The sequence below is a fragment of the Antechinus flavipes genome, chromosome 4, assembly GCF_016432865.1.
Source record: "Antechinus flavipes isolate AdamAnt ecotype Samford, QLD, Australia chromosome 4, AdamAnt_v2, whole genome shotgun sequence".
In the NCBI taxonomy this organism is placed as follows: Eukaryota; Metazoa; Chordata; class Mammalia; order Dasyuromorphia; family Dasyuridae; genus Antechinus; species Antechinus flavipes.
The window spans coordinates 52610856-52632754 of record NC_067401.1 but is presented as its reverse complement, the minus strand read 5'-3'; the positions used below and the strand labels follow the sequence as shown (position 1 = coordinate 52632754).

Here is a 21899-nt window from a genome sequence, read left to right as displayed (position 1 = left end):
TCCTCAGCTGCTGCATCTGGCCCGCGGGCCATAGTTTGAGGACCCTTGCTCTACATGTTTGTGCTATCCAAAATCACCTGGGTCTTCACCACTGTCCAGCAAACCTTATTCTCTTTATTCTCAATCTCCAAAGTGACTATTTTCAAACTCTTCTCTATTCAGGAGAACTGTATCAACCCATTCCCCCTCCTCAGTAGAGGACCTTCTTCATGGCTCACTGAAAAAATGAGTCCATTTGTTCCAAGCTTCCTCTCTTCACTAATTCCACTTTTTTAATTACTCAACATCATCCCCCTTTTCTCTTCCTTTATTCTGGTCTTGGTGGATGAGGTAGCACTTGCTGATCTTGCTGATCAATTCCTCCATCCTGCATCCCACCCCTCTCATTTCCTAATGTAAGGTTGTGTTCCAGGCAGATTTACTCTTTGATCATTCTTTCTCCCTATTTTTCAACCTTTCTTTCTTCAACTAGTTTTTTGCTTGCCACTGACATTCTCAGATCCCACTGATCAAGAACACTTTTATTTTATCTTGCCATCCCTTCAAGCTACCATCCCACATTTCTTTTTCCTTCCACAGTTATACTTCTAGAAAAAAGTCATTCCTTAGGCTTCCTTACTTCCACTCACTTGCACCTTACAACTTGATTTCTGGTCATATCATTTAAGTGAAACTTTCCAAGTCATTAATGATTTCTTTACTGATAGAAATCGATTGATCTTTTCAAAAATCATTCTGACTCCTTTGCAGTTTTCAACAATGCTGACCTTGAGTTCTCTCTCTTCCTTGAATTTTCATGATACTCATCTCTCTTTTCCTAGCTGTCTAACCAATTTTTCTCAACTTCTTTGAAAGATTATCATTCATGTCCAGTCCCATATGATTGGATTGTACCCAAGGACTCTATCCTAGAGTTCATTCTTTTTTCTCTATATGCTTTGTCTTGGTGACCTCATCAACTCCTATGCATTTAACTATTATCTCCATGCAAATGATTCCCAAGCATAACCATCCCATGTCTCTGTCCTGTGAGATAATCCCACACCTCCAACTTCCCAACTGTTGAGCATTTCCTCCTGGATATCTCAAAGTAAAATCAAACTCAGAATGGACATTAAGTTGGAAAGACCTGAGTTCAAATCCAGCCTTAGATACTTACTAGCTATGTGACTCTGAACAAATCACAAATCTTTGTGTGCCCCAGTTTCCTCAACTATGAAGTGGGAATAATAACAGTACCTACCCTCACAAATTTATTCTGATGATCAAATGAGATATTTTAAAGTACTTAGCACTGGACCTGGCACATAGTAGGTATTATACAAATATTTATTCCCTCCTTCCCATTGCTCAGTAATTTGCACTATATCCCCATGACTTCCCAGACTGATACATTCCTCCTTGGCCACAATTTTGGCTTCCCCTATTAGCATGTAAGCTCTTCAAAGACAAGGACCATCTCTCTTTTTATGTCTCCCCAGCATGTTGTAAAGAACTTAATAAATGGCATTTTATTCATTCCTTCTTTGAACACAAATAGAAAGCAACATCTGTACATCATCTCCCCATCTCCCAGCCTTCCCCCATCATATTTATAAGAGTGATACGATTGTCCCCATTTCAGTTAGGTCCCATGTGGAATACAGTAATCAGTTCCAAATGCCATATTTTAGAAGAGTCATTGAGAAGCTGGAACATATCTATAACAGTCAAAACAGTGAGATGTGTCTGGGAAATGGACCAGATGAGGACTGGCTAAAGAAGGACCTATATCCCTGGAGAAGGGAAGATTTAGAAAGCAAGTAAGAGCTGCCTTCAGATATTTGATATTTGATATTCAGATATTTGAAGGGTTGTCACATGGAGAGAGATCAGGATTGGTCAGTTGACCTCAGGGATAAAAGCTAAAGGGGAGGATTACAGAAGAGACAAGTTTTGGCTCCATTTAATAAACAACTTCTTAACAATTAAAACTGTTTTTAATAGTGAATTGGGCTATCTTCTCCTTATCATTACTGGTGGTCTTAAAATTGAGAATAATTGATCTCTTTTTGTACAAGTGATTCTTAAGATCCTTTAATCTTCTAAAGCTACAGTTCTCAAACTCATTGGTCCCAGGACTCTTTTCCTTTTTTAGATAGTATTGAATTCCCCTGAAGAGCTTTTGTTTTATATAGGTGATATCTATAAATATTTACTACACTGAAGTTAAAATAGCTTATTATTAGAAAAATTGTCTTGACTTCATAGACCCTCTGAAAGAGTTTCAGGGATCCATAGATTTCCCAAGACCACTCTTTGAGGATCATTGCTCTAAAGTCATCAATTTCCAACTCTAAGACTCTCAACACTTTACCAGACCCATAATTTCTCAAGGAGGATACTACATCCATCAATCAAGATAACAATCCTTAATGATTTTTCTAAGATTTTGTGATTCTTTAGAAAGTGAGTCTGTGATTACTCAAGAGTTATCCTAAGCCTCTGGAGTTCCATTTCTATCCAGAATGTACAATCATAGTGAAGACTTATTAGATCAATATCTTTGAATATCCCAAAGGGTGAACAAGAAGGATAAGGTTGAGTTAGCAGAACTACCCCCACCCAAACACAGATATATATGATCCCCGCTCAATACCAAAAATTATAGAGTTACATAAACTATTATATAATAACTATCCTTATCGGTGTTATCATCATTCTTTGAGCACAGCCTTTCTTCATGAAAATCAAAAACTATGCTATTATGTGGTGTTTCCTTGTCAATAATGAATTCTTAAACAGAGCTGAGCATTGTAATAATCACAAAAATCAACATTTACCTTGGACAAAAGAGAACTAAAGAAGGTCACTGAGGAGAAAGGAGAAGGTATAAAAGGCGGGTGAAATTAGCATTCGTCCTCCACGGAGACAAAGATGGCGAAGTTCACTCTTCTCACTGGTAAGTGACCATTCAGAATTTCACACTTTATACCTCCTGTTCGTCTGACTTTGCTGTTAACTTATCCCTTTAATTAACTTCCTACATTATAGCTGGACCTGAAACCCATGGGGTTATTATATTCAGGGAAAACAGCCTGAAGGAATCAAGAAACAGCATAGTTTTCATTCCAAAGTTGTAAGTGAAGGACAGTCTTACAATTTTAACTATCTTAACTTTGCTTTTTGTAGCTTCCAAGATATAGGAAATATTGGGAAGCTGACTCTTAGTCAGATTCAATCTCTTTTCCCCAAACTATGAATATTCCCTGCTCCCACTTGGCACTGATAGGTTGACATAGTTACAGAACAGGTCTTCTAGGTATTCTCCTGACCCATCATTTCCAGTAAGGTCCTGGACCTGGGCAGAGAAAAGTTGTAAATCAAGCAGTTTACTAAGTTTGAAAAAAAAAACTAGGTACTTTTCAAGTAGGAAAATGTTTTCCCATGAGGTATTCCTGTGAAGGACTGCTCTTTAACAAGTAACTTTGGCCTTTTGGGAAAGCATACTCCTGCAGGGGTAATCTCCCCTGGTGTCAAAAAAATCCAGACTCCGAAGTGGGGGTAAGGTTCCAATATACTATCTTCAACATCTTCATCTCAAAAATCTTGTCATTTGAGTTAGGGCTATGTCTTCCAGGAATATAGATTGCTCAATAGTATTTAAAGAATAAGTCTCTGAGGTCCTTGATATCTGCTTAATCCTCTCCCCACAAGGCAGAAAGGTTTTTAACCTATTTTGGGCTACAACCCTAATATTGACTCTTAAAAAAATATTACATATTTTTTAAGTTAACCAAAAAAAAATTTATTTTCCTCTTTCTTGTCACTCCCACTCCCACTGAAAAAAAAAAGAAAAAAAATTAGTCAAGCAAAATACATTTCTATACTAGCCATGTCTAAAAAAAAAATCCCATCCTGTCCCTTGAGTCCATTGTTTCAAAGAGGCACAAAACTAAAATTCTCCAGCATACTTCAAGACTAAGGAGGCTCTGATCATTTGATCAATACAATTAATCTAGATCAATATTTCTGGAATAGATAACAAATCTAATTATTTTTAACACCATTCAATGTCCTTTTTTCTGATTTTTTACTCAACCAAAAAACTTTCTCATTAATAACTTTGGCTCCTAAGTAGATAAGTCCATTATGAAAAGTGATTAGCATTAATTATGCTATCAGGGATGTTTCCCATTATCAATGAATAAATTGCCACTCTGGTTTATAGACCTATCCCTTGTGAGATTAGTTAACCTAGATGGTCAGCCAATCATTCTATAAGCCTTTACAAAATGCTTAATATATTTTAAATGTGTGGCAAGAACTGGAGATGCAAAGGAAAACAAAAATATAGTTCTTTCCCTCAAGATTGTATTATTGGGCTTCATGACATTCATTACATTCATAGGACTCTACCTAGATACAGTCACTTTGTGAATTCTTGTTTGAATCACTCAGTCAGCCTATATAATACTTGATAAATAGGAGGTTATGCTACTAGGCAATGCCAAATAAATAGTAATAATACTAAGTAATAAGAATCAAGAAGGAATTGCCAGGTGTTACAGTGTTCAAAGGTTTCCCAGGGAAAAATGGACCTAAATTAAGCCTGGAAGGATGTGTGGTATTTGAACACGTAGAGAGAAGTCAGAAGAGGCATTTCAGACAAAGATAAGGAGATGGGAAGTACAAAACAGGTTTAAAGAACAATTTTTACTGGAGAGTAAAGAGAAGAATCTTCATTAACAATTCTAGCTACTAGAAAAAAGATCACAAGATCAACTTGGGGTAAAAACAAAAGGAAATACTTGTCTCCATATTATCAATAAAGACTTACCCAGGATGTATCTTTGGGAGAAGAAAAAAGGTAATATTATCTATTAGCTTCTTATTTCGGGTCATTATTTTTACTAGATAAATAAATGCTAATATCAGGTGTTTCTCCCTACCAAGAAGCACATTAGCCTTCTAAATTTTAGTATCTTGAGACAAAGCCCTGGTTTCCTTGCCATAATTATGGTCCTGGATGAAAGGAGTTACAAGAAGTTACAAAAGGCAAGCAGGAATGCATTGTCACCCAAAAGGTGATTTCATCATATTATAAATAATAAAAGAGACCATAACTTTCATTGTTATCAACCAATATTTACTAAAAATATAGGTAGATTGTATGCTAGACTAAACCCTTTGTGACCCACATTTCAAGGACCAGAGATCTCTAGATAGCTTTATCACAAAAATCATGATTTGAAGTTATTCCAAAGAACAGGTGTGTGTATAGTGCTTAGAAATCAAGATAGCCAGCCTGGGGAAGAAAGAGGGTTTTAATTAGATCAATTGAGGCTAAATAATTGCATCTAGAGAAATCTGTTAATCTGATGACTACTTTTCAAAGGCTCAGTTGCTTATATGCTAAGGCAAAATGCTTTGATTCCAGGCTTGTAATGTCCACAGCACAGACCCAACTAGACTCCTTTTCCAAAGACTTAACAGCTCTGGAAACTGCCCAAACAGCTATTAAATTGGCCCTTCCAAGACATCATTCTCTTTTGAAGGGGACACTCCATTCTATTCCCTTTATTATGTGAGACTGAAGGGAGATTTGTTGATTTATTGATTCGCCACATGAATTTCCAGGTTAGATGCCCCCACCTCCATATTTAGGAGGCTTTCTTATAAGACTTGGGTCAAGGGGTATAAAAATCAGAGACCGACCCTTGCTTTACCAGCACATACTGAAGTCATGGCAAAGTCCATCCTCCTTACTGGAGAATCAGTGTTCTAAGGAAAAAGTCAGTCCGCAGTGCTTCTCTTTTATTTATAAGTCTTTTGCAAAGAATCACTAGGTATGATAATAAGCTCATAGATTTAGAGCTAAAAAGAGATATTAGAGCACATGAAATCCAATATTTTATTTTTACAGATGAGGAAAGAGAGGCACAGGAAAATTAAGTGAATTCACATTCACACAGTTACTAAATGCCTGAGGTGGGATTTGAACTTGGGTCTTCCTCTCTCCAAATGTAGTGTCCATCCACACCTCCATTTCTTCCTTTTTTAATCTCCTCATGTTTTCTTTTTTTTCCTACTGAATTTTTTGATGATTTTACTACATATAGGACTAATGTTCCCTGGATTGAGTTTACGATCTGTAAAATGGGAGAAAGGGCACTAAATGACTTGTGAAGTCTATGATTTTTTTTTCTTCAATATTATTCTGTTTTTCTGAATACATGTAAAGATAGTTTCCAACATTCATTTTTGTAAGATTTCGTGTTCCTTTTTTTCTCCCCCCTTTCCTTAACTCCCTCCTCTCTAAGAAAGCAAGCAATATCATATAGGTTAAACATGAAAATTCCTTTTAAACATATTTCCCTATTTATCATGTTGCAAGAAAAATAAATAGGTCCATGATTCTATGACCTCAGCCTTGTAGACTAGGGGTTCTTAACTTGAGAGACATGTGGTTTTTTTTTCTTTTGTTAATTTTTAGAATTTTTAGTTTAGTTTTGTTTTTTTCTTGAGGCAATTGGGGTTAAGTGACTTGCTCAGGGTCACACAACTAGGAAGTTTTAAGTGTCTGAAGCCAGATTTGAACTCAGGTCCTCCTGACTTCAGGGCTGTGCCATCTAGCTGCCCCTTAGAATTTTTAGTTTAAAAATATACAAAAAGGTCCATATAAATCATTAGCTTGTCAAAGGGACTCATAATCCAAGAAGGTTAGGACCTCTGTTCTAGAATGTCAATTCACCAATAACAGCATCTCTTTCATTTCTGTCTATATCTTCAGCATCTAGTACAATATCTTGAATCAATCAATCATTAAGTTTTATTTATTTATTTTTGCTGAGGCAATTGGGGTCAAATGACTTGCCCAGAGTCACACAGCTAATAACTATTAAGTATCTGAGGTTTTGAACTCAGGTCCTCCTGACTTCAGGGCCAATTCTCTATCCACTGAGCCATTTAGGTGTCCTCTCATCAAGCAAATACTGTTGTGCTAGGGGTTGTGCTAAGTAGTTTGTGGAGACAGTCCAAGGGATTTGTGCTAAAAATTAAAATTATTTAATGGTGTTTGAATAGCAAATAATTACAAAGAATATTATAAGTAATATATTATGTTAACTCTGGGTATTAACAACATCGTATTTGTTGTTGAAAGGCTTTGTTTAAAGAACAAAACATGTTGAGAACTATTCTGTTTGCTAAAGGGAATAGAGAGAAAAGTAAAAGTCTCTGCAGCTGAGGGGCACAATGGATAAAGCACTAGGCATGGAGTCAGGAAGCCCTGAATTCAAGTCCAACCTCAAAATTTACTTATTGTATGAAATTGTTCAAGTCTCTTAACTTTTCTGTGCCTCAGTTTCCTCATCTATAAAATGGGAATAAAAAGAGTTATTTGAGAACAACATAAGATAATATTTGTAAAGTGCTTTGCAAACCTTACAATGCTACATAAATACTAACTCTTATTACTAGTCCAGGGAATTCTTGTAGGTGATTAATAAATGTTTGCTGTGTTTAAATGAATTCAATGATGTCTGAGGTCCTGAAATGTCCTGATCCCATCACTGACTTCTGAACTTGTCTCAAGACCTCTTCTCTCTTTGCTCCTGATGTTGACAAGACCATTCAGGTCTTCCTGATCCCAAGTTCTACTTTCTATCCATTACTCCATCTAGACTAAATAGTAGGCTCCTCTTTCCTGGGAGCCTCCCAGCAAAAGCTGGATGACCACTTGTCAGAGATCTTACAGAGGGAATTTCTTTATAGATTAAACATAATGCTCTGTAAGGTCTCTTTCATCTTTGGAAGTGGGAATGTCTGTGTGAGTAAGAGCTCACCATCTTGTTTTTCATGTGCATTAACTTCAGAGTTTACTCTTTGCCACAAAATATCTTCAGTTTCCCTGAAAATCCACTTAAAACACTGTGAGCTGAAATAAGCTTGTGAGCTTGTCATAAGACCAGGCACTCAGAAGTCTGTCGAGGACTAAATAAAATAGTAAGACTATAAGCTACCCTAGGGCAGTGAGGATTTAGTTTCTTTGGTATTGTTGCTAATCATTCATTTAAGTCATGCTTGCCTTTTCATGACTCCATTTTCCTGGCAAAGGTACTGAAGCAGTTTACTATTTCTTTCTCTAAGCTCATTCTATAGATGAAGAAACTGAGGCAATCAGGGTTAAGTGATTTACCTGGTATCACACAACCAGTAAGAGTCTGACTCTCATTTGAACTCAGATCTTCCTGAATGTCCATTTTTTCCCATTCAAAATAATAGATAATTTTGCTGGAGATGATTTTTTTTGGCCACAGGTCTAGTTCTTTTGATTGTCTGTAGATATGATTCCAGGATCTGCAGTCTTTTATTATAGCTGCTGATTAGTCTTGTACAATTCTAATTGTAGCTCCAACATATTTGAATTGTTTTATTTCTTGTTTCTTACAAAATTTTCTCTTTGATCTGGGGCTTTTGAAATTTGGCAATAATATTCCAATGTATTTTCTACAAAGGATCTCTTTGAGGTAGTGATCAGTGGAATTTTTCTATTTCTACTTTCCTTTCATGTTCTTGGATTTTTTTTTTTTGCTTTGGGTTTGTGTGTGTGTGTGTGTGTGTGTGTGTGTTTTGTTGTTTTTTAGTTTTTTCTCAATGTCTCTCATTTGATTTTTAATTTTTTAAAATTCTTCTATAATAAAATTCTCTCTGGGCAGGGAGCCATCTCACATGATGCTTTTTTTTTTTTTACTAAAGTATCCTCCTCTGAAGATGAACCCTAGTCTTCCCTATCCCCATAATATGTTTCAATGGTGGAGTTCTTTCTTCTTTGAGGGTTCATTTTTTTTGATAAGAAGTATTAGTGTAAGCCCTTCTAATTGTTTTGTTTTTCCTTCTCTAGGTCTGGCCCTGGTGCTGCTTGCCCAGCTGGGTAAGTAATAGATTTCTGCTTTACCCCCCCACTCATGACTTTTATAATATTCTCATAGTTTTTATTTTCTCAAACATCCAAGGACAGATGATTTCTTTGCAAAGAAACATTTTTGCACATTAGCAAGAGTTCAGAGAAGACCAGCTTGTTTTGGTACCTGGATTTGCTCAGAGCAGTCCCTCTCCAAGGTCAGATGGAAATGACTCTGGGGATTTTCCCCTCCACAGCTGCCCTCTGTCAGATTATCCAAAGCTATTGCCCACATTCCCACCGAGCATCAACAGGGAACCTTGCTCTCTCAGTCTTTTCCAAAGGAAGATAAGAACCAAAGAGATCTTCACACTGACCTTTGCTCCTTGCTGCCACAGGCTCTGCTTACCACCTGACATGCTACTTCACCAACTGGGCCCAATACCGGCCAGGCCTGGGGCGCTTCAAGCCAGAGAACATCGACCCTTGCCTCTGCACTCACCTGATCTACGCATTTGCCGGGATGAGAAACAATGAGATCACCACAATCGAGTGGAACGACGTCACCCTTTACAAATCCTTCAATGGTCTGAAAAACAAGTAAGAAGAGGGCGCAGTGGCTGGGCTAGAATCCCCCACATTAATCAAATGAAAATCAATCAATAATTGATTAACAAACATTTATTATGCACCTACTATATACCAATTCAGTGCGTGGTATATAGTACCAACAATAGTACCAGCTAAGTGCTGGAGATACAAAAAGATAAAAATTTAGAAGCCATACTCACTGGTAAAATAGCTAATTTTGTAAATTAGGAGCCTGGAAGGTATCCAAAAGATGCTGTCAATACCTTTTATTTTAGAGAAGGAACATTGTAGTCTTAGTTCCAAAAGGTCCAAGGACACTGACCACATTAATTGTCATACATGTTGTATGACAATCCAACAAAAAAAATCCTTTGTCACCTCATCAGGTCTGTTCCAAAGACCTTCCTGCTGTGCTACCCAGGCAATCTCTCTCACCATGAGAAGTCATTGCAAACCAATAAGTGCATGCAGGTTGTGATATTCCCACTTTATTCTGTCTCTATAGGAACAGCAACCTGAAGACTCTGCTGGCAATTGGAGGCTGGAACTTTGGAACTGCCCCGTAAGTCTTTTTAACATTAGTTGTCATAATTGATTTGTAAGGATTTACGATCTTCTTTGTAAGTTTCAACACAAAGCAAAAGGACATTAAGTCTAATTTTCCTTTGCCTCAAAGAATCTTACAGTGTAAGCTTGATACCATGACAGAGGGCAAAGGCTGAGATAAAATGGACACATGTATAAAATAATTATGTCAGGGAATCATGGAAGTCACTCTCTTTAGAAGCCTAGGGTTAGCCCCTCTTTTGCTGGAGATTCCTAAAGTATAGTGTATTAAGCCGATCAGGGATCAGTCTGATGTCCAGATAGCCAATCAGGGGTCAGTCATCATCATGTCCAGATAGCCGATCAGGGGTCAGTCTGATGTCCAGATAGCCAATCAGGGGTCAGTCATCATCATGTCCAGATAGCTAATCAGGAGTCAGTCTGATATCCAGATAGCCGATCAGGGGTCAGTCTGATGTCCAGATAGCCAATCAGGGGTCAGTCATCATCATGTCCAGATAGCTAATCAGGAGTCAGTCTGATATCCAGATAGCCGATCAGGGGTCAGTCTGATGTCCAGCTAGCTGATCAGGGGTCAGTCTGATTTCAGATAGCCGATTAGGGGTCAGTCTGATGTCCAGATAGCCAACCAGGAATCAGTCTGAAGTCCAGATAGCTGATCAGGGGTCAGTCTGATGTCCAGATAGCTGATCAGGGGTCATCTGATGTCCAGATAGCCAATCAGGGGTCAGTCATCATCATGTCCAGATAGCCGATCAGAAGTCAGTCTGATGGCCAGATAGCAAGCTCCCACTATATTGGCTAATTAAAGGCAAACCTACCCACAAGGGAAATGGAACAGTTCAAAGCTCCTGTGTAGCTCAGAGGGAATGGGGTTCATGAATACTTCTAGCCAGGGTAAGATGGGGAGACCCACTCTTTTTTTTTTCTTTAAAGTAATATTGCTAGAATTTTTGCTCTGCAGAAGAATTCAACATATAGAGGTTTTTCCTTGGGCTTCATCCAAAGATGTTTTTACTGACGTGGGAGACGGGAGACTATTAATTCTAGCAATGTAACCTTCTAAAAAAAAAATCTCTCAGCCTTTCTGTGACTTGGATTCTCTTGCTGTAAATGGGACAGGTTAATGATTCTTCACCATTTTTGTGCCAGTTATTCCTTTGGAAGACTAAGGAAGCCTATGGACTCTTTTCAAAAGAATTCTTTTGAATGTATAAAGTACATAAGTTTATCAAGGATGCCAATTTATATACAATTATTAATATATTTTTAAAAGCAAGTTCATGACCCTCTTTCCCCCCAAGTTAAGAATCTCTCAGAGATAATCTCTAAGGTCAGCTTCAGCAGTCTATAATAAATAGAAGTAAAAAAGACACAAATCTGCGCAGCCCAGATCATCTATGGAGTGCTATATTCAGTTTTAGGTACCACATTTAGGGCTGGAAAGAAGTATACAGATTGGTGCAATCTGCACATGAACATTGAAGAAATGTCAATCATCAAACTTTTGTGGAAATTTCCAGCTCAAGAATCAGAGATAGTCACAGAGTTTTATTAGGATGACCAAAGAAAGGACCATGCTCTCTGGTTTCAAAGTGTGAGCTAGAGATGGACACAATCTTATTAACAGAGCTTTACAGGTCGCTCAGAAAGGTAAAGAGAAGTACATCTAGGGCTGCAATCTGCATGTGGGTTTCCTTACTCCATCTTTTTTCCATCTCCTTCAGATTCACTACCATGGTTTCCACTCCTGAGAACCGCCAGACCTTCATCAAATCCGTCATCAAATTTCTGCGCCAGTATGAGTTTGATGGGCTGGACTTTGACTGGGAGTACCCTGGGTCTCGTGGCAGCCCTCCTCAGGACAAGAACCTCTTCACTGTGCTGGTCAAGGTGAGCTGGACACCTCTTAACGTACTGGGAGTCATGTAGCCAATGTCACCAAACAATGTAGATAATATGGGTCCCTCGAGAGAACTTTTACACTAGTTCTGACTCTCCCACAGTCCCCTTATCCAAACATCCAACTTCCAAGTATTATTGATTTCACCTCCATAACATCTCTTGCATCTCTACCCTTTACTCAATTCAACATCACAAACATCCTTATTCAGGCTTTTAAAATCTCTTGCTTAGACTATTGCAATACATTTTTAATTAACATCCCCACCTCCAGTCTCTCCTTTTTCCAATCCAACATCCTCACATCTGTCAAACTGGTATTTCTAGAGGGTGAGTCTTGCCTTATCACTCCTCAATAAACTTCAGTGGTTACCATTTACCTATAGGAAAAACATCAGCTTTTCTGTTTGGCATTTAAATTCCTTCACAATCTGACTCCAACCTATTTTTTTCCAGGCAGTTTACACATAACTTCTTCCTCACACTTAAAATTCTAGTTAAACTTGCTTTCATGCATGATAGTCCATTTTTCACCTTTGTGCCCTTATGTAGTCCCCATGCTTGGAACAGTCTCCTTCCTCACCTCCATATCTTGAAATCACTGGTTCTCTCAAAGGTTTGGCTTAAGTACCAATACTTCCAAGAGATCTTTCCCGATTTTCTTAATGGTTTTCATACTTCTTACATTGTTTTGTATATATCGCATATGAATTTTTATATTTACTTAACTGTGACATGTTCTCCTACCACTGTACAGACACACAATACCTAGGTTAGGGACTATTTCACTTTATTTTTGTTTGTTTTGGTTTTAGTGTGTTTTTGTTTTATTTTTGTTTTTATCTTTGATGTCTGAAACTTAACAAAAGTTTAAAGTTCTCTGAGACCCCTTGTCATCAATCGAGCAAAAATTATTTATGAAATGATACCATGTTTCAGTCATCATTCTAGATACTAAGAAAAGACCTGTGCTGCCATGATCAGATAAACAGAATTAAATTGATGATATGGATATTGAAGAGCCATTAAGGGAAGATCCTGGGTGAATCAGCGAGAAGCTCATTTTTTGAGGGGCTGCTGTCCACTTGCTCTCTCTTGCTTGCCCACAGGAAATGCGTGAAGCCTTTGAGCAGGAAGCCAAGCAGATCAACAGACCCAGGCTAATGGTCACTGCTGCCGTGGCCGCCGGCATCTCCAACATTGAGTCTGGCTACGACATCCCCCAGCTCTCTCAGTGAGTGTAGTCCCCCAGTTTCTCCATTTGTCATTTGTGCTGGGAAAGCCGATCCTCAGTCCATCCAACTGCCCAGAATGGGCAGAAAACAATGGCTAGAGATCTATTTCAATCCTATTTTCCTTCCCAGGTATCTGGACTTCATCCATGTCATGACCTACGACCTCCACGGCTCCTGGGAGAGTTACACAGGAGAGAACAGCCCCCTGTACAAAAACCCCAGTGATACTGGCAGCAATGCTTACCTCAATGTGGTGAGTCCCACACACACCAGAGGACTGAAGTCGGAAATACATTAGATGAATGAAAAACATTTTTTAAATGTCTACACTAAGATTTCAGTCAAGAGTATTTGGGAAAATGGTGGTCCCCTCAACAGAAATAGTGAAGTTGTTAAATTGACTTATATTTATTTATATTATATTTATTATCATGATTAAGTCTCTGTGATAAGACGAAAAAGAAATAAGTATTTATTAAGGACCTACTATGTCCAGGCACTGTGCTAAGTGTCTTACAAATATTATTTTATTTGATGTTCACAACAACTCTTGAAGGCACATGCTATTATTTTGACCCCATTTTATAGATGAGGAAACAGAGACAGAGATTAAATGATTTACCAGAAAGATACAATAAGAAAGTATCGATGTCAAATTTGACTCCAGATTTAATGCTTGATTCACTGCCTCTAATAGAAATGAATTAGTTGATAAATCATTAAGAGTGTTCTGACAGCCTTATCAACAAGAATGAGAGACTCAGACTTTCAGAACAGTTTAATTTTTGAGTGGAGCTAACTAGTACATAGCCATGTTTATCATTCTATTTTTAACAATTGGGGTTCAACCATTTAGAAACAATACACTGTAATAAGTACTAAGGATGATACAAAGTTAAATAAGTCATGTTTAGTGGTCACCATGGTTAGGCTAACAATTTAACCCAAAAGGTATGGCATCTGCCCAGTTGTTTCAATTGGGCCCAACTTTTCTTGACCCCCTTTGGGGTTTTCTTGACCCAAAATACTGCAGCAGTTTGCCATTTCTCCTCCAATTCATTTTACAGATGAGGTAACTGAAGCAAACAGGGTTAAATTACTTTCTTGGGGTCAAGTAGAAAGTAAGTGCCTGAGACTGGACTTGAACTCAATGCTCCATCCACTGTGCCCCCTGGATGCCCATAAACACCAATAATAAGAATACAAGTAGAAAGTAATAAGTGCGTACAGAAATGCATATCATAAAACCAGGGAAGGCAAGATCCCTTACATACTGGGGAGGAGGCAGAGATGGAGAAGAAAAGAGCCCACATTTACCTTATGTGCTTCTGTTCCAGGATTACGCCATGAACTTCTGGAAGAACCATGGAGCCCCCTCTGAGAAGCTCATCGTTGGATTCCCATCCTACGGACATACTTTCATGCTGAGCAACCCCTCCAACAATGGCATTGGCGCACCCACTACTGGTCCCGGCCCAGCTGGACCCTACACCAGGCAGGCCGGATTCTGGGCTTACTATGAGGTTTGTAGCTGGAGAGTTGCCTAAAGATGATAAAAGGTTATTTGTGACTCTCTAATTATAGATAAAAATACAAAGGTCACCCCCCAATACTGGGTTCTCCAAACCAAGGCAGTACATAGACAACAAACTTTGGAAGGTTCTGTTAATCTAGAAAGATTTTCAATTTGGGTCCAATAATATTCTGTTGGCTCAGGAGCAGTGGGTTGAAATTTTGAGAAAAAGGTTATCAGCGATCAATAATGGTTTTCGGCCACGACATTTGATGAAACTCTATTTAAAGCACAAAAAGATCAGAAGCAGTGGTATTCACACAAGTAAAATGAGGGGTTCTTGGAATAAATAAGTAATGTTTCAGGTTGAAGGTAAAAAATCTGTGAGTGTTTGCCTATCTAATCTCACTTGGATTTTGTGCAGACCATACTGGGAGATCCAGAACTGACAGTCACCGTATTCAGCAAAGGGCTTTCCTACCTCTAGAGAAGGGCATCCCTTTCTTCCAAAACTGCTGAGTCATACAATAATATTATATTTTAAAGAGATCTGGTAATTATCCAGACTCTCACTTTAAACCTCTCACCATCCTTTTAATTATTGAAAATAAATACCTAAAAAGGGCAAGAATGCAGAATCCCTATGTTAATTAAATTCACGGATTTATGTGCTTTCCCTCTGAAAGCAGTTACATTAATTCACAGTTTAATATACAAACTTCTTTTATCAGTCCCTCTGTACTATTTCACTTGATGGTCACATAGGTTCCAATGAATTCTATGCAGGAAATTCTCAACCCTATTTGTCGAGCCCTCATTTTTCTCCTGATGTGCAGTCTCTAATCTCTGACTTTTTAAATAACTTTTTATTTTTCAAAATTCATGCAAAGATAGTTTTCAACATTCACCCCTTAAAAACCTTGTATTCCAATTTTTTCTCCTTTCCTCCTCCCCTAGAGAGCAAGAAATCCAGTATAGGTTAAACATGTGGAATTCTTCTAAATATATTTTCATATTTATTAAGCTACACAAGAAAAATCAGATCAAAAAGAAAAAAAAATGAGAAAGAAAAAAAAGCAAGCAAACAATAACAGCAACAACAAAGATGAAAATGTTATGTCCTCTTAAACTTAATGTGCTAAAAACTGAACTCATTGTCCTTTTCCCAAAAGCCTTCTTCTTCTGAAACTCTTTGTTACCATGGAGGATATCTCTACAAATACCAAAGCCTTCAATCCAGTGTCTTCCTCTACTCCTTACTTTTTTCTCATTTTCCATATTCAATCAGTTTCTCAGTTAGGATCTTTCTAACCTCTCTCCTATATGTTCCTTTCTCTCCTCAGACATTGCAACTAACCCTGGTGCAAGCCCTTCACTTTAGTGTCTTCCCCAAAGATTATCTCCAGTTGTTCTTGTATATGTTCTATTTGTATGTAGTAATTTGCATTATGTCTCCCCTTTAGTGGTTGAGCTTCTTGAAAGCAAAAATTAGCTTATATTCTTTTATCCTCAGTTCTTAGCATTGTCCTGACATAAAATGAATACACAATGATTGTTGACTGACTAAATGACTCCTTTTTGTTTTATTATATAAATGAAAATGCTCATGTTTGTGTTTGTGCCATTCATTATAATTTTTAAGCTTAAAAACATTTAAGTTTATATTCAATCCCTTTCCTGAAAACTTTTGTCAACCATTCACCCTCATTATTCTCATTTCTCAGATCTGCCCCTTCCTGAAAGACGGTGCTACTGAGGTGTGGGAGGCTTCTGAGGATGTGCCCTATGCTTACAAAGGAAATGAGTGGGTTGGTTATGACAACCCCAGAAGCTTCCAAATCAAGGTAAAGTATTTATCCAGATTCCCTGAGTCAATTCATCCCTATTTGTAGCCCAAAGTCTTGGGAGAACCCAAGCTTGGGCCTGGAGCAAACATTCATCCTACTCCTACAGGCTGAGTGGCTGAAGAAGAATAACTTTGGAGGAGCTATGGTCTGGGCCATTGATCTGGATGACTTCACCGGGACTTTCTGTAACCAAGGAAAATACCCCCTGATCAGCACCCTGAAGAAAGCCCTGGGTCTGGAGAGTGCAAGTAAGTGGGAGCTGCAGATGTACCCTTTCCTCTTCCCCTTCCCGTCCTCTGTACTTGAAAGGTATTGTTTTTCCCATTTCCTGGAATTTGAAAATGAAGGGAGAGAAAGGAACCTGAACACTCTTAATATTTGCTTGCTCTGCACATGAGAAACGGGCCCTTTAATCCCCAGAGTCACGTTTGTGGAATCTGGCCAAATTAGGGTCTTCCAAGTCTTTATTCAGTTCTCAGATCATGAACAATTTAATAACCTGCTTTCTCTCCCTCCCAGGTTGCAAGGCTCCTGCTGAGCCCATTGCTCCCATCACTGAGGCTCCTAGCCAAGGTAGTGGTGGCAGTGGTGACAGTGGCAGCAGCTCTGGGAGCAGTTCCAGTGGCAGTGGATTCTGTGCCAGCAGGGCCAGTGGCTTATATCCCGATCCCACCAACAAGAATGCCTACTACAACTGTGTGAATGGAGAGACCTTCCAGCAACACTGCCAGGCAGGCCTTGTCTTTGATGCTTCTTGCTCCTGTTGCAACTGGCCATGAATTCAGAGTTCAAAGTCACCCAAGAAATATCCCCAGAAATATGCAATAAAGTGGTGAACATCAATGTACTGTGATCTCTGCTTCTTTTCTTCACCTTCTATGACTCTGGATCTCAAAACCCCCTTTCCACTAGACACTCTTTGAAAGGAAAAGGTTTCTGTTCTGATTTTCTGTGACTAGTGTTAAAGAAAGGAAGAATTTCAAAGCCATATGCATGGGCAAAAGCCACGGTAGCTCAGTCTGAAACTAATTCTCATCAGCAGCCAACACTCCCAGAAGCCTAATAGGCCCAGACCTGTTCCCTGGTTCCTGATCCCTGTCCACAAATAGAACCAAACATTATATTTTTCATAGAATTGCCAAGTTAGGAATTGTTAGAGTTATTTAGTCTAATTTATATCTAAAAAATAACAATAAAAATCTTACTTCTGAAAAGAAGTTATTCAGTACTTAAAGACCTCCAGTGAGGGGAAACTCATTTCCCCCTTGTTTTTGTTGTTTAGTCTTGTTGTTTTGTCATTTTTCAATTGTATCTGACTTTTTGTGACTTCATTTGGGATTTCTTTGGCAAAAATTACTAGATAAGTTTGCCATTGCTTCTCCAGTTCATTTTACAGATGAAGAAACTGAAACAAATTGGGTAGCTTGCCCAGAATCACATAGCTGGTGGGTTTTTTTTACTTTGTTTTTGTTTTTGACTTTTATTAAAGCTTTTTATTTACAAAGCATATGTAGGAGTAATTTTTCCAAAATTACCCCTGCAAATTTTTTTTCCCAAATTTTCCCCTCCTTTCCCCCACCCTCTCCCCTAGCTGGCAGGTAGTCCAATACATGTTAAATATGTTGAAGTACAAGTTAGATGTAATATATGTATACATATTTACACAGTTATCTTGTTGCACAAGAAAAATCAGATCAAGAAGGAAGAAAAGAATTGAGAAAAAAAACAAAATGCAAGCAAATAACACAGAGAGAGTGAGAATGCCATGTTGTGTTCCACACTCAGTTCCCACGGTTCTCTCTGGATGTAGATGGCTCTCTTCATCACTGAACAAGTGGAACTGGTTTGAATCATCTCATTGTTGAAGAGAGCCACATCCAACATAGCTGGTGTTTACAATCAGATTTGGACTCAAGACGAGGAGTCTTCCTGACTTCATGCCTGGTACTTTATCTACTGTACCACCTACCTGCTCTTGAAAGAATTGTATTTCACCACTATACCTGGAAGAAATCTTATTTCATTTTTGTGTCATTCTAATTAAAAGAAAGTTTTTCCTTACATCAAACGAAAATTTTCCTTTCTAAAATCCTATTTGCTTGAAGTTCTGGCCTCTGGGCCCCTTTCCCCAAAGCCATATACTACACATCCCCAATTCCTTTATCCAGGGTGACACAGTGGATAGAATACTGGGCTTGGATTCAGGAAGACCTGAATAAGATAACTCAGTTAACCTGTTTGTCTTTGTTTCCTCAACTATAAAATGGGGATAACCAAACTCCTACCTCACAGGGTTTTTGTGATGATCAAATGAGATAATATTTGTATATTATCTCGCACATAGTAGGTGCTTTACTTAAGAACCTCTCATGAGGAGGATTCCCCTGTCTGTTAAGACAACCTATCCCTCCTTTTGGTGACAGCTCTAATGGTTAGGAAGTTTTTCCTGACAGCAAACCTAAACCTGCCTTTCTACAACTTCCACATACTGCTCCTTTTTTTCCATCAAGGATCAGGGCAACAAGTTTATGTCACCTGCCTCATTATCACTTTTAAAATACTTGAATCTAATATCCTATTTTCCCTTTATCTTCTTTCCAGATTAAATATTTCCAGTATTTTTGTCTAATCTTCTCGAGAATTTCTGAAAGCACAGAAAGCTTAAATAACTTGTCTGGGATCACATACCCAGCTTCAAGATCAATTGTCTATTCACTAGAGCAGATTGCCACTCAGTGATTCTATCAGTCTATGATCCTGAGAATTCCATGCTTGTGAACAGTAAACTGAAGACACACAAAAAGAAAGTTATTAATCTTGAACATACACAAAAGGGTAAATATCAAAATGAAGCCTATAGTAAAGTAATTCTGATACAGATCTAGTTATAGCAATTAATTTGTTTGTTATTCATGGTAATTAGTATGAGGAACACCAAAATTTCTATAATTACTATGACTAACTCTCCCTGAGTGTTCCACTCCCTGAGTTACAAAAAGGTAGGCTTGGAAGGAGCTCATCTTCTCCCTTCCTCATCAGCTTCCAAGGCCTAGATTTCATAGATGAGAGAATCTCAAGGCTTAATTATCATTTGCTCAACACAAGAAAACACTGCAGGGGGTTAGGATGAGGGATAGCTAGGTTTCAGTGCTTGCTTCATGACTTTGCATGGAACCCTCTGAGTCTCTGCTTTCTCAGCTGAGAAACAAGAGCACTGGACTAGAGAATTTTTAAGTGTCCTTTCAACTCCAATATTCTATGCAACTTCTGAGATTGTCTCCTGAAATTTAATAAAATTGTTTTCCTAATTCTGCTCACTTAAGAATATGGTGGGGGATGGGAAAGTGGAAGAAGAGAAGTAATTTTGGAACATGGAACCCTTTAGAAATCTATGCACATACCCTTTGATCCAGCAGTGTTTCTATTGGGCTTATATCCCAAAGAAATACTAAAGAAGGGAAAGGGACCTGTATGTGCCAAAATGTTTGTAGCAGCCCTGTTTGTAGTGGCCAGAAACTGGAAACTGAGTGGATGCCCATCAATTGGAGAATGGCTAGGTAAATTGTGGTATATGAATGTTATGGAATATTATTGTTCTGTAAGAAATGACCAGCAGGATGAATACAGAGAGGACTGGCGAGACTTACATGAACTGATGCTAAGTGAAATGAGCAGAACCAGGAGATCACTTTACACTTCGACAACGATATTGTATGAGGACATATTTTGATGGAAGTGGATTTCTTTGACAAAAAGACCTGAGTTTCAATTGATAAATGACAGACAAAAGCAGCTACACCCAAAGAAAGAACACTGGGAAACGAATGTGAACTATCTGCATTTTTGTTTTTCTTCCCGGGTTATTTATACCTTCTGAATCCAATTGTCCCTATGCAACAAGAGAACTGTTCGATTCTGCAAACATATACTGTATCTAGGATATACTGCAACATATCCAACATATAAAGGACTGCTTGCCATCTAGGGGAGGGGGTGGAGGGAGGGAGAGAAAAAAAATCGGAACAGAAATGAATGTCAATATAAAGTAATTATTAAATAAAGATAAAAAATAAAAAGAAAAAAAAGAAAAAAAAGAAATCTATGCACAAACAGAAAAATAAGTTTACAGTGAAATCCACTTGCCTTGCTTCTGCTCGTCTCTGGCTTCCAGATTCCTCCTTATACTTCCTTGACTCCTGGAATAAGGAGTCTATTCCTATTGGGAAGGATGGGAAAGAAGAAAAGAAGCTTAGGTTTAATTTGTGTAAAACATAAATACAAGTGATAGAATATGATTCTAAAAATAAAAATCTCATTAGATCTTTCCCTCATTCTTGAAGATCTTCATAGATTTTGTTTAATTATATCTCCAGTAGAGATGTGTGTTTAGTGGGGTTGGGGAGTGGACAGTATAATTTAGTAGACAAAAGTAGACACAAGCACATGAGACAAAGGCAGGATTAATAGCTTTCTTCTTCTGCATACTAATGTAGCTAAAGATTGAGTCAGCTTTTCTAGTAGTCAAATGATACTATTGACTCATAATAAGCCCACTAAATTTTTCCTGAGCTTTTTCAGAGAACTGTTGTCTAGCCATGATTTTACCTCATCTTGGACAATCATGCAGAAGATTTTTCCCCAAAAAACCTAGATAAAGGAATTCACATTTATCCCTATGTCAGAACAATCTCAGCAGGCCAAAATGATAATAAATAGGACAAATATCATGCTTGAAAGAAAGGTTCTCACCTCAGAAAAGAAGGGCTTCAAATTGGGGTCTAAAACTAACTCAATGCTCAAAATATCAAATCCAGAGGTTTAAGGCTGAACCAAAAGACAGAGATGGAAAAGGTCTTGAGGGTGATTGAATCAGAATCAATGGCTTTTATAGCTCTCAACCCACAGATAGGAAAAGAATTGAACAACTGATCAGAAAAAATCAATTATAGAGATCCTTTTGCTGGCACTAGGGGGATCTGGGTCACAGTCCCAGAGTAAGGAGGCGACTAGAACACTGAAGCTTGCAGATCTAGGGAAGTGGGGTCCCTGGTCATGGTTCCAGAGCAAAAAGAGTATTTGTGGTTACTCATAAATAAAAGCCCAGGCCAGGAAAGTAGTAAACACACCTCGCTGTAGAACATACTACTGTGGAAGAACTAAAAAAGAGCCCCAGATTAGCTCTGAAAACAGCTGTACAAAAACCTGAATCTTAGTACCATGCCCTCCCAACCCTGGAAGCAGAGCCCAACTTTAACATAAAGTTAAAAGTCAAGAAGTAACCTAGAAAATGAAAAATCAATAACAACAAAAAGAATCTGACCATAGAAAGTTACTGGGATGACAAGGAAGATCAAAACACA

General features: G+C 38.2%; 1 protein-coding gene across 1 annotated transcript; it reads left to right on the top strand.

Moving 5' to 3' along the window:
* Nucleotides 1–2912: 2912 nt before the first annotated feature.
* Nucleotides 2913–17382, top strand: LOC127559337 (acidic mammalian chitinase-like). Its single transcript, XM_051993049.1, has 11 exons — nt 2913–2941; nt 8885–8914; nt 9283–9484; nt 9981–10037; nt 11770–11935; nt 13054–13178; nt 13309–13432; nt 14517–14702; nt 16417–16536; nt 16646–16787; nt 17059–17382. The coding sequence occupies exons 1-11, from the start codon at nt 2917–2919 to the stop codon at nt 17316–17318; spliced, it is 1437 nt and encodes a 478-aa protein (XP_051849009.1). The 5' UTR covers nt 2913–2916; the 3' UTR covers nt 17319–17382.
* Nucleotides 17383–21899: the final 4517 nt, after the last annotated feature.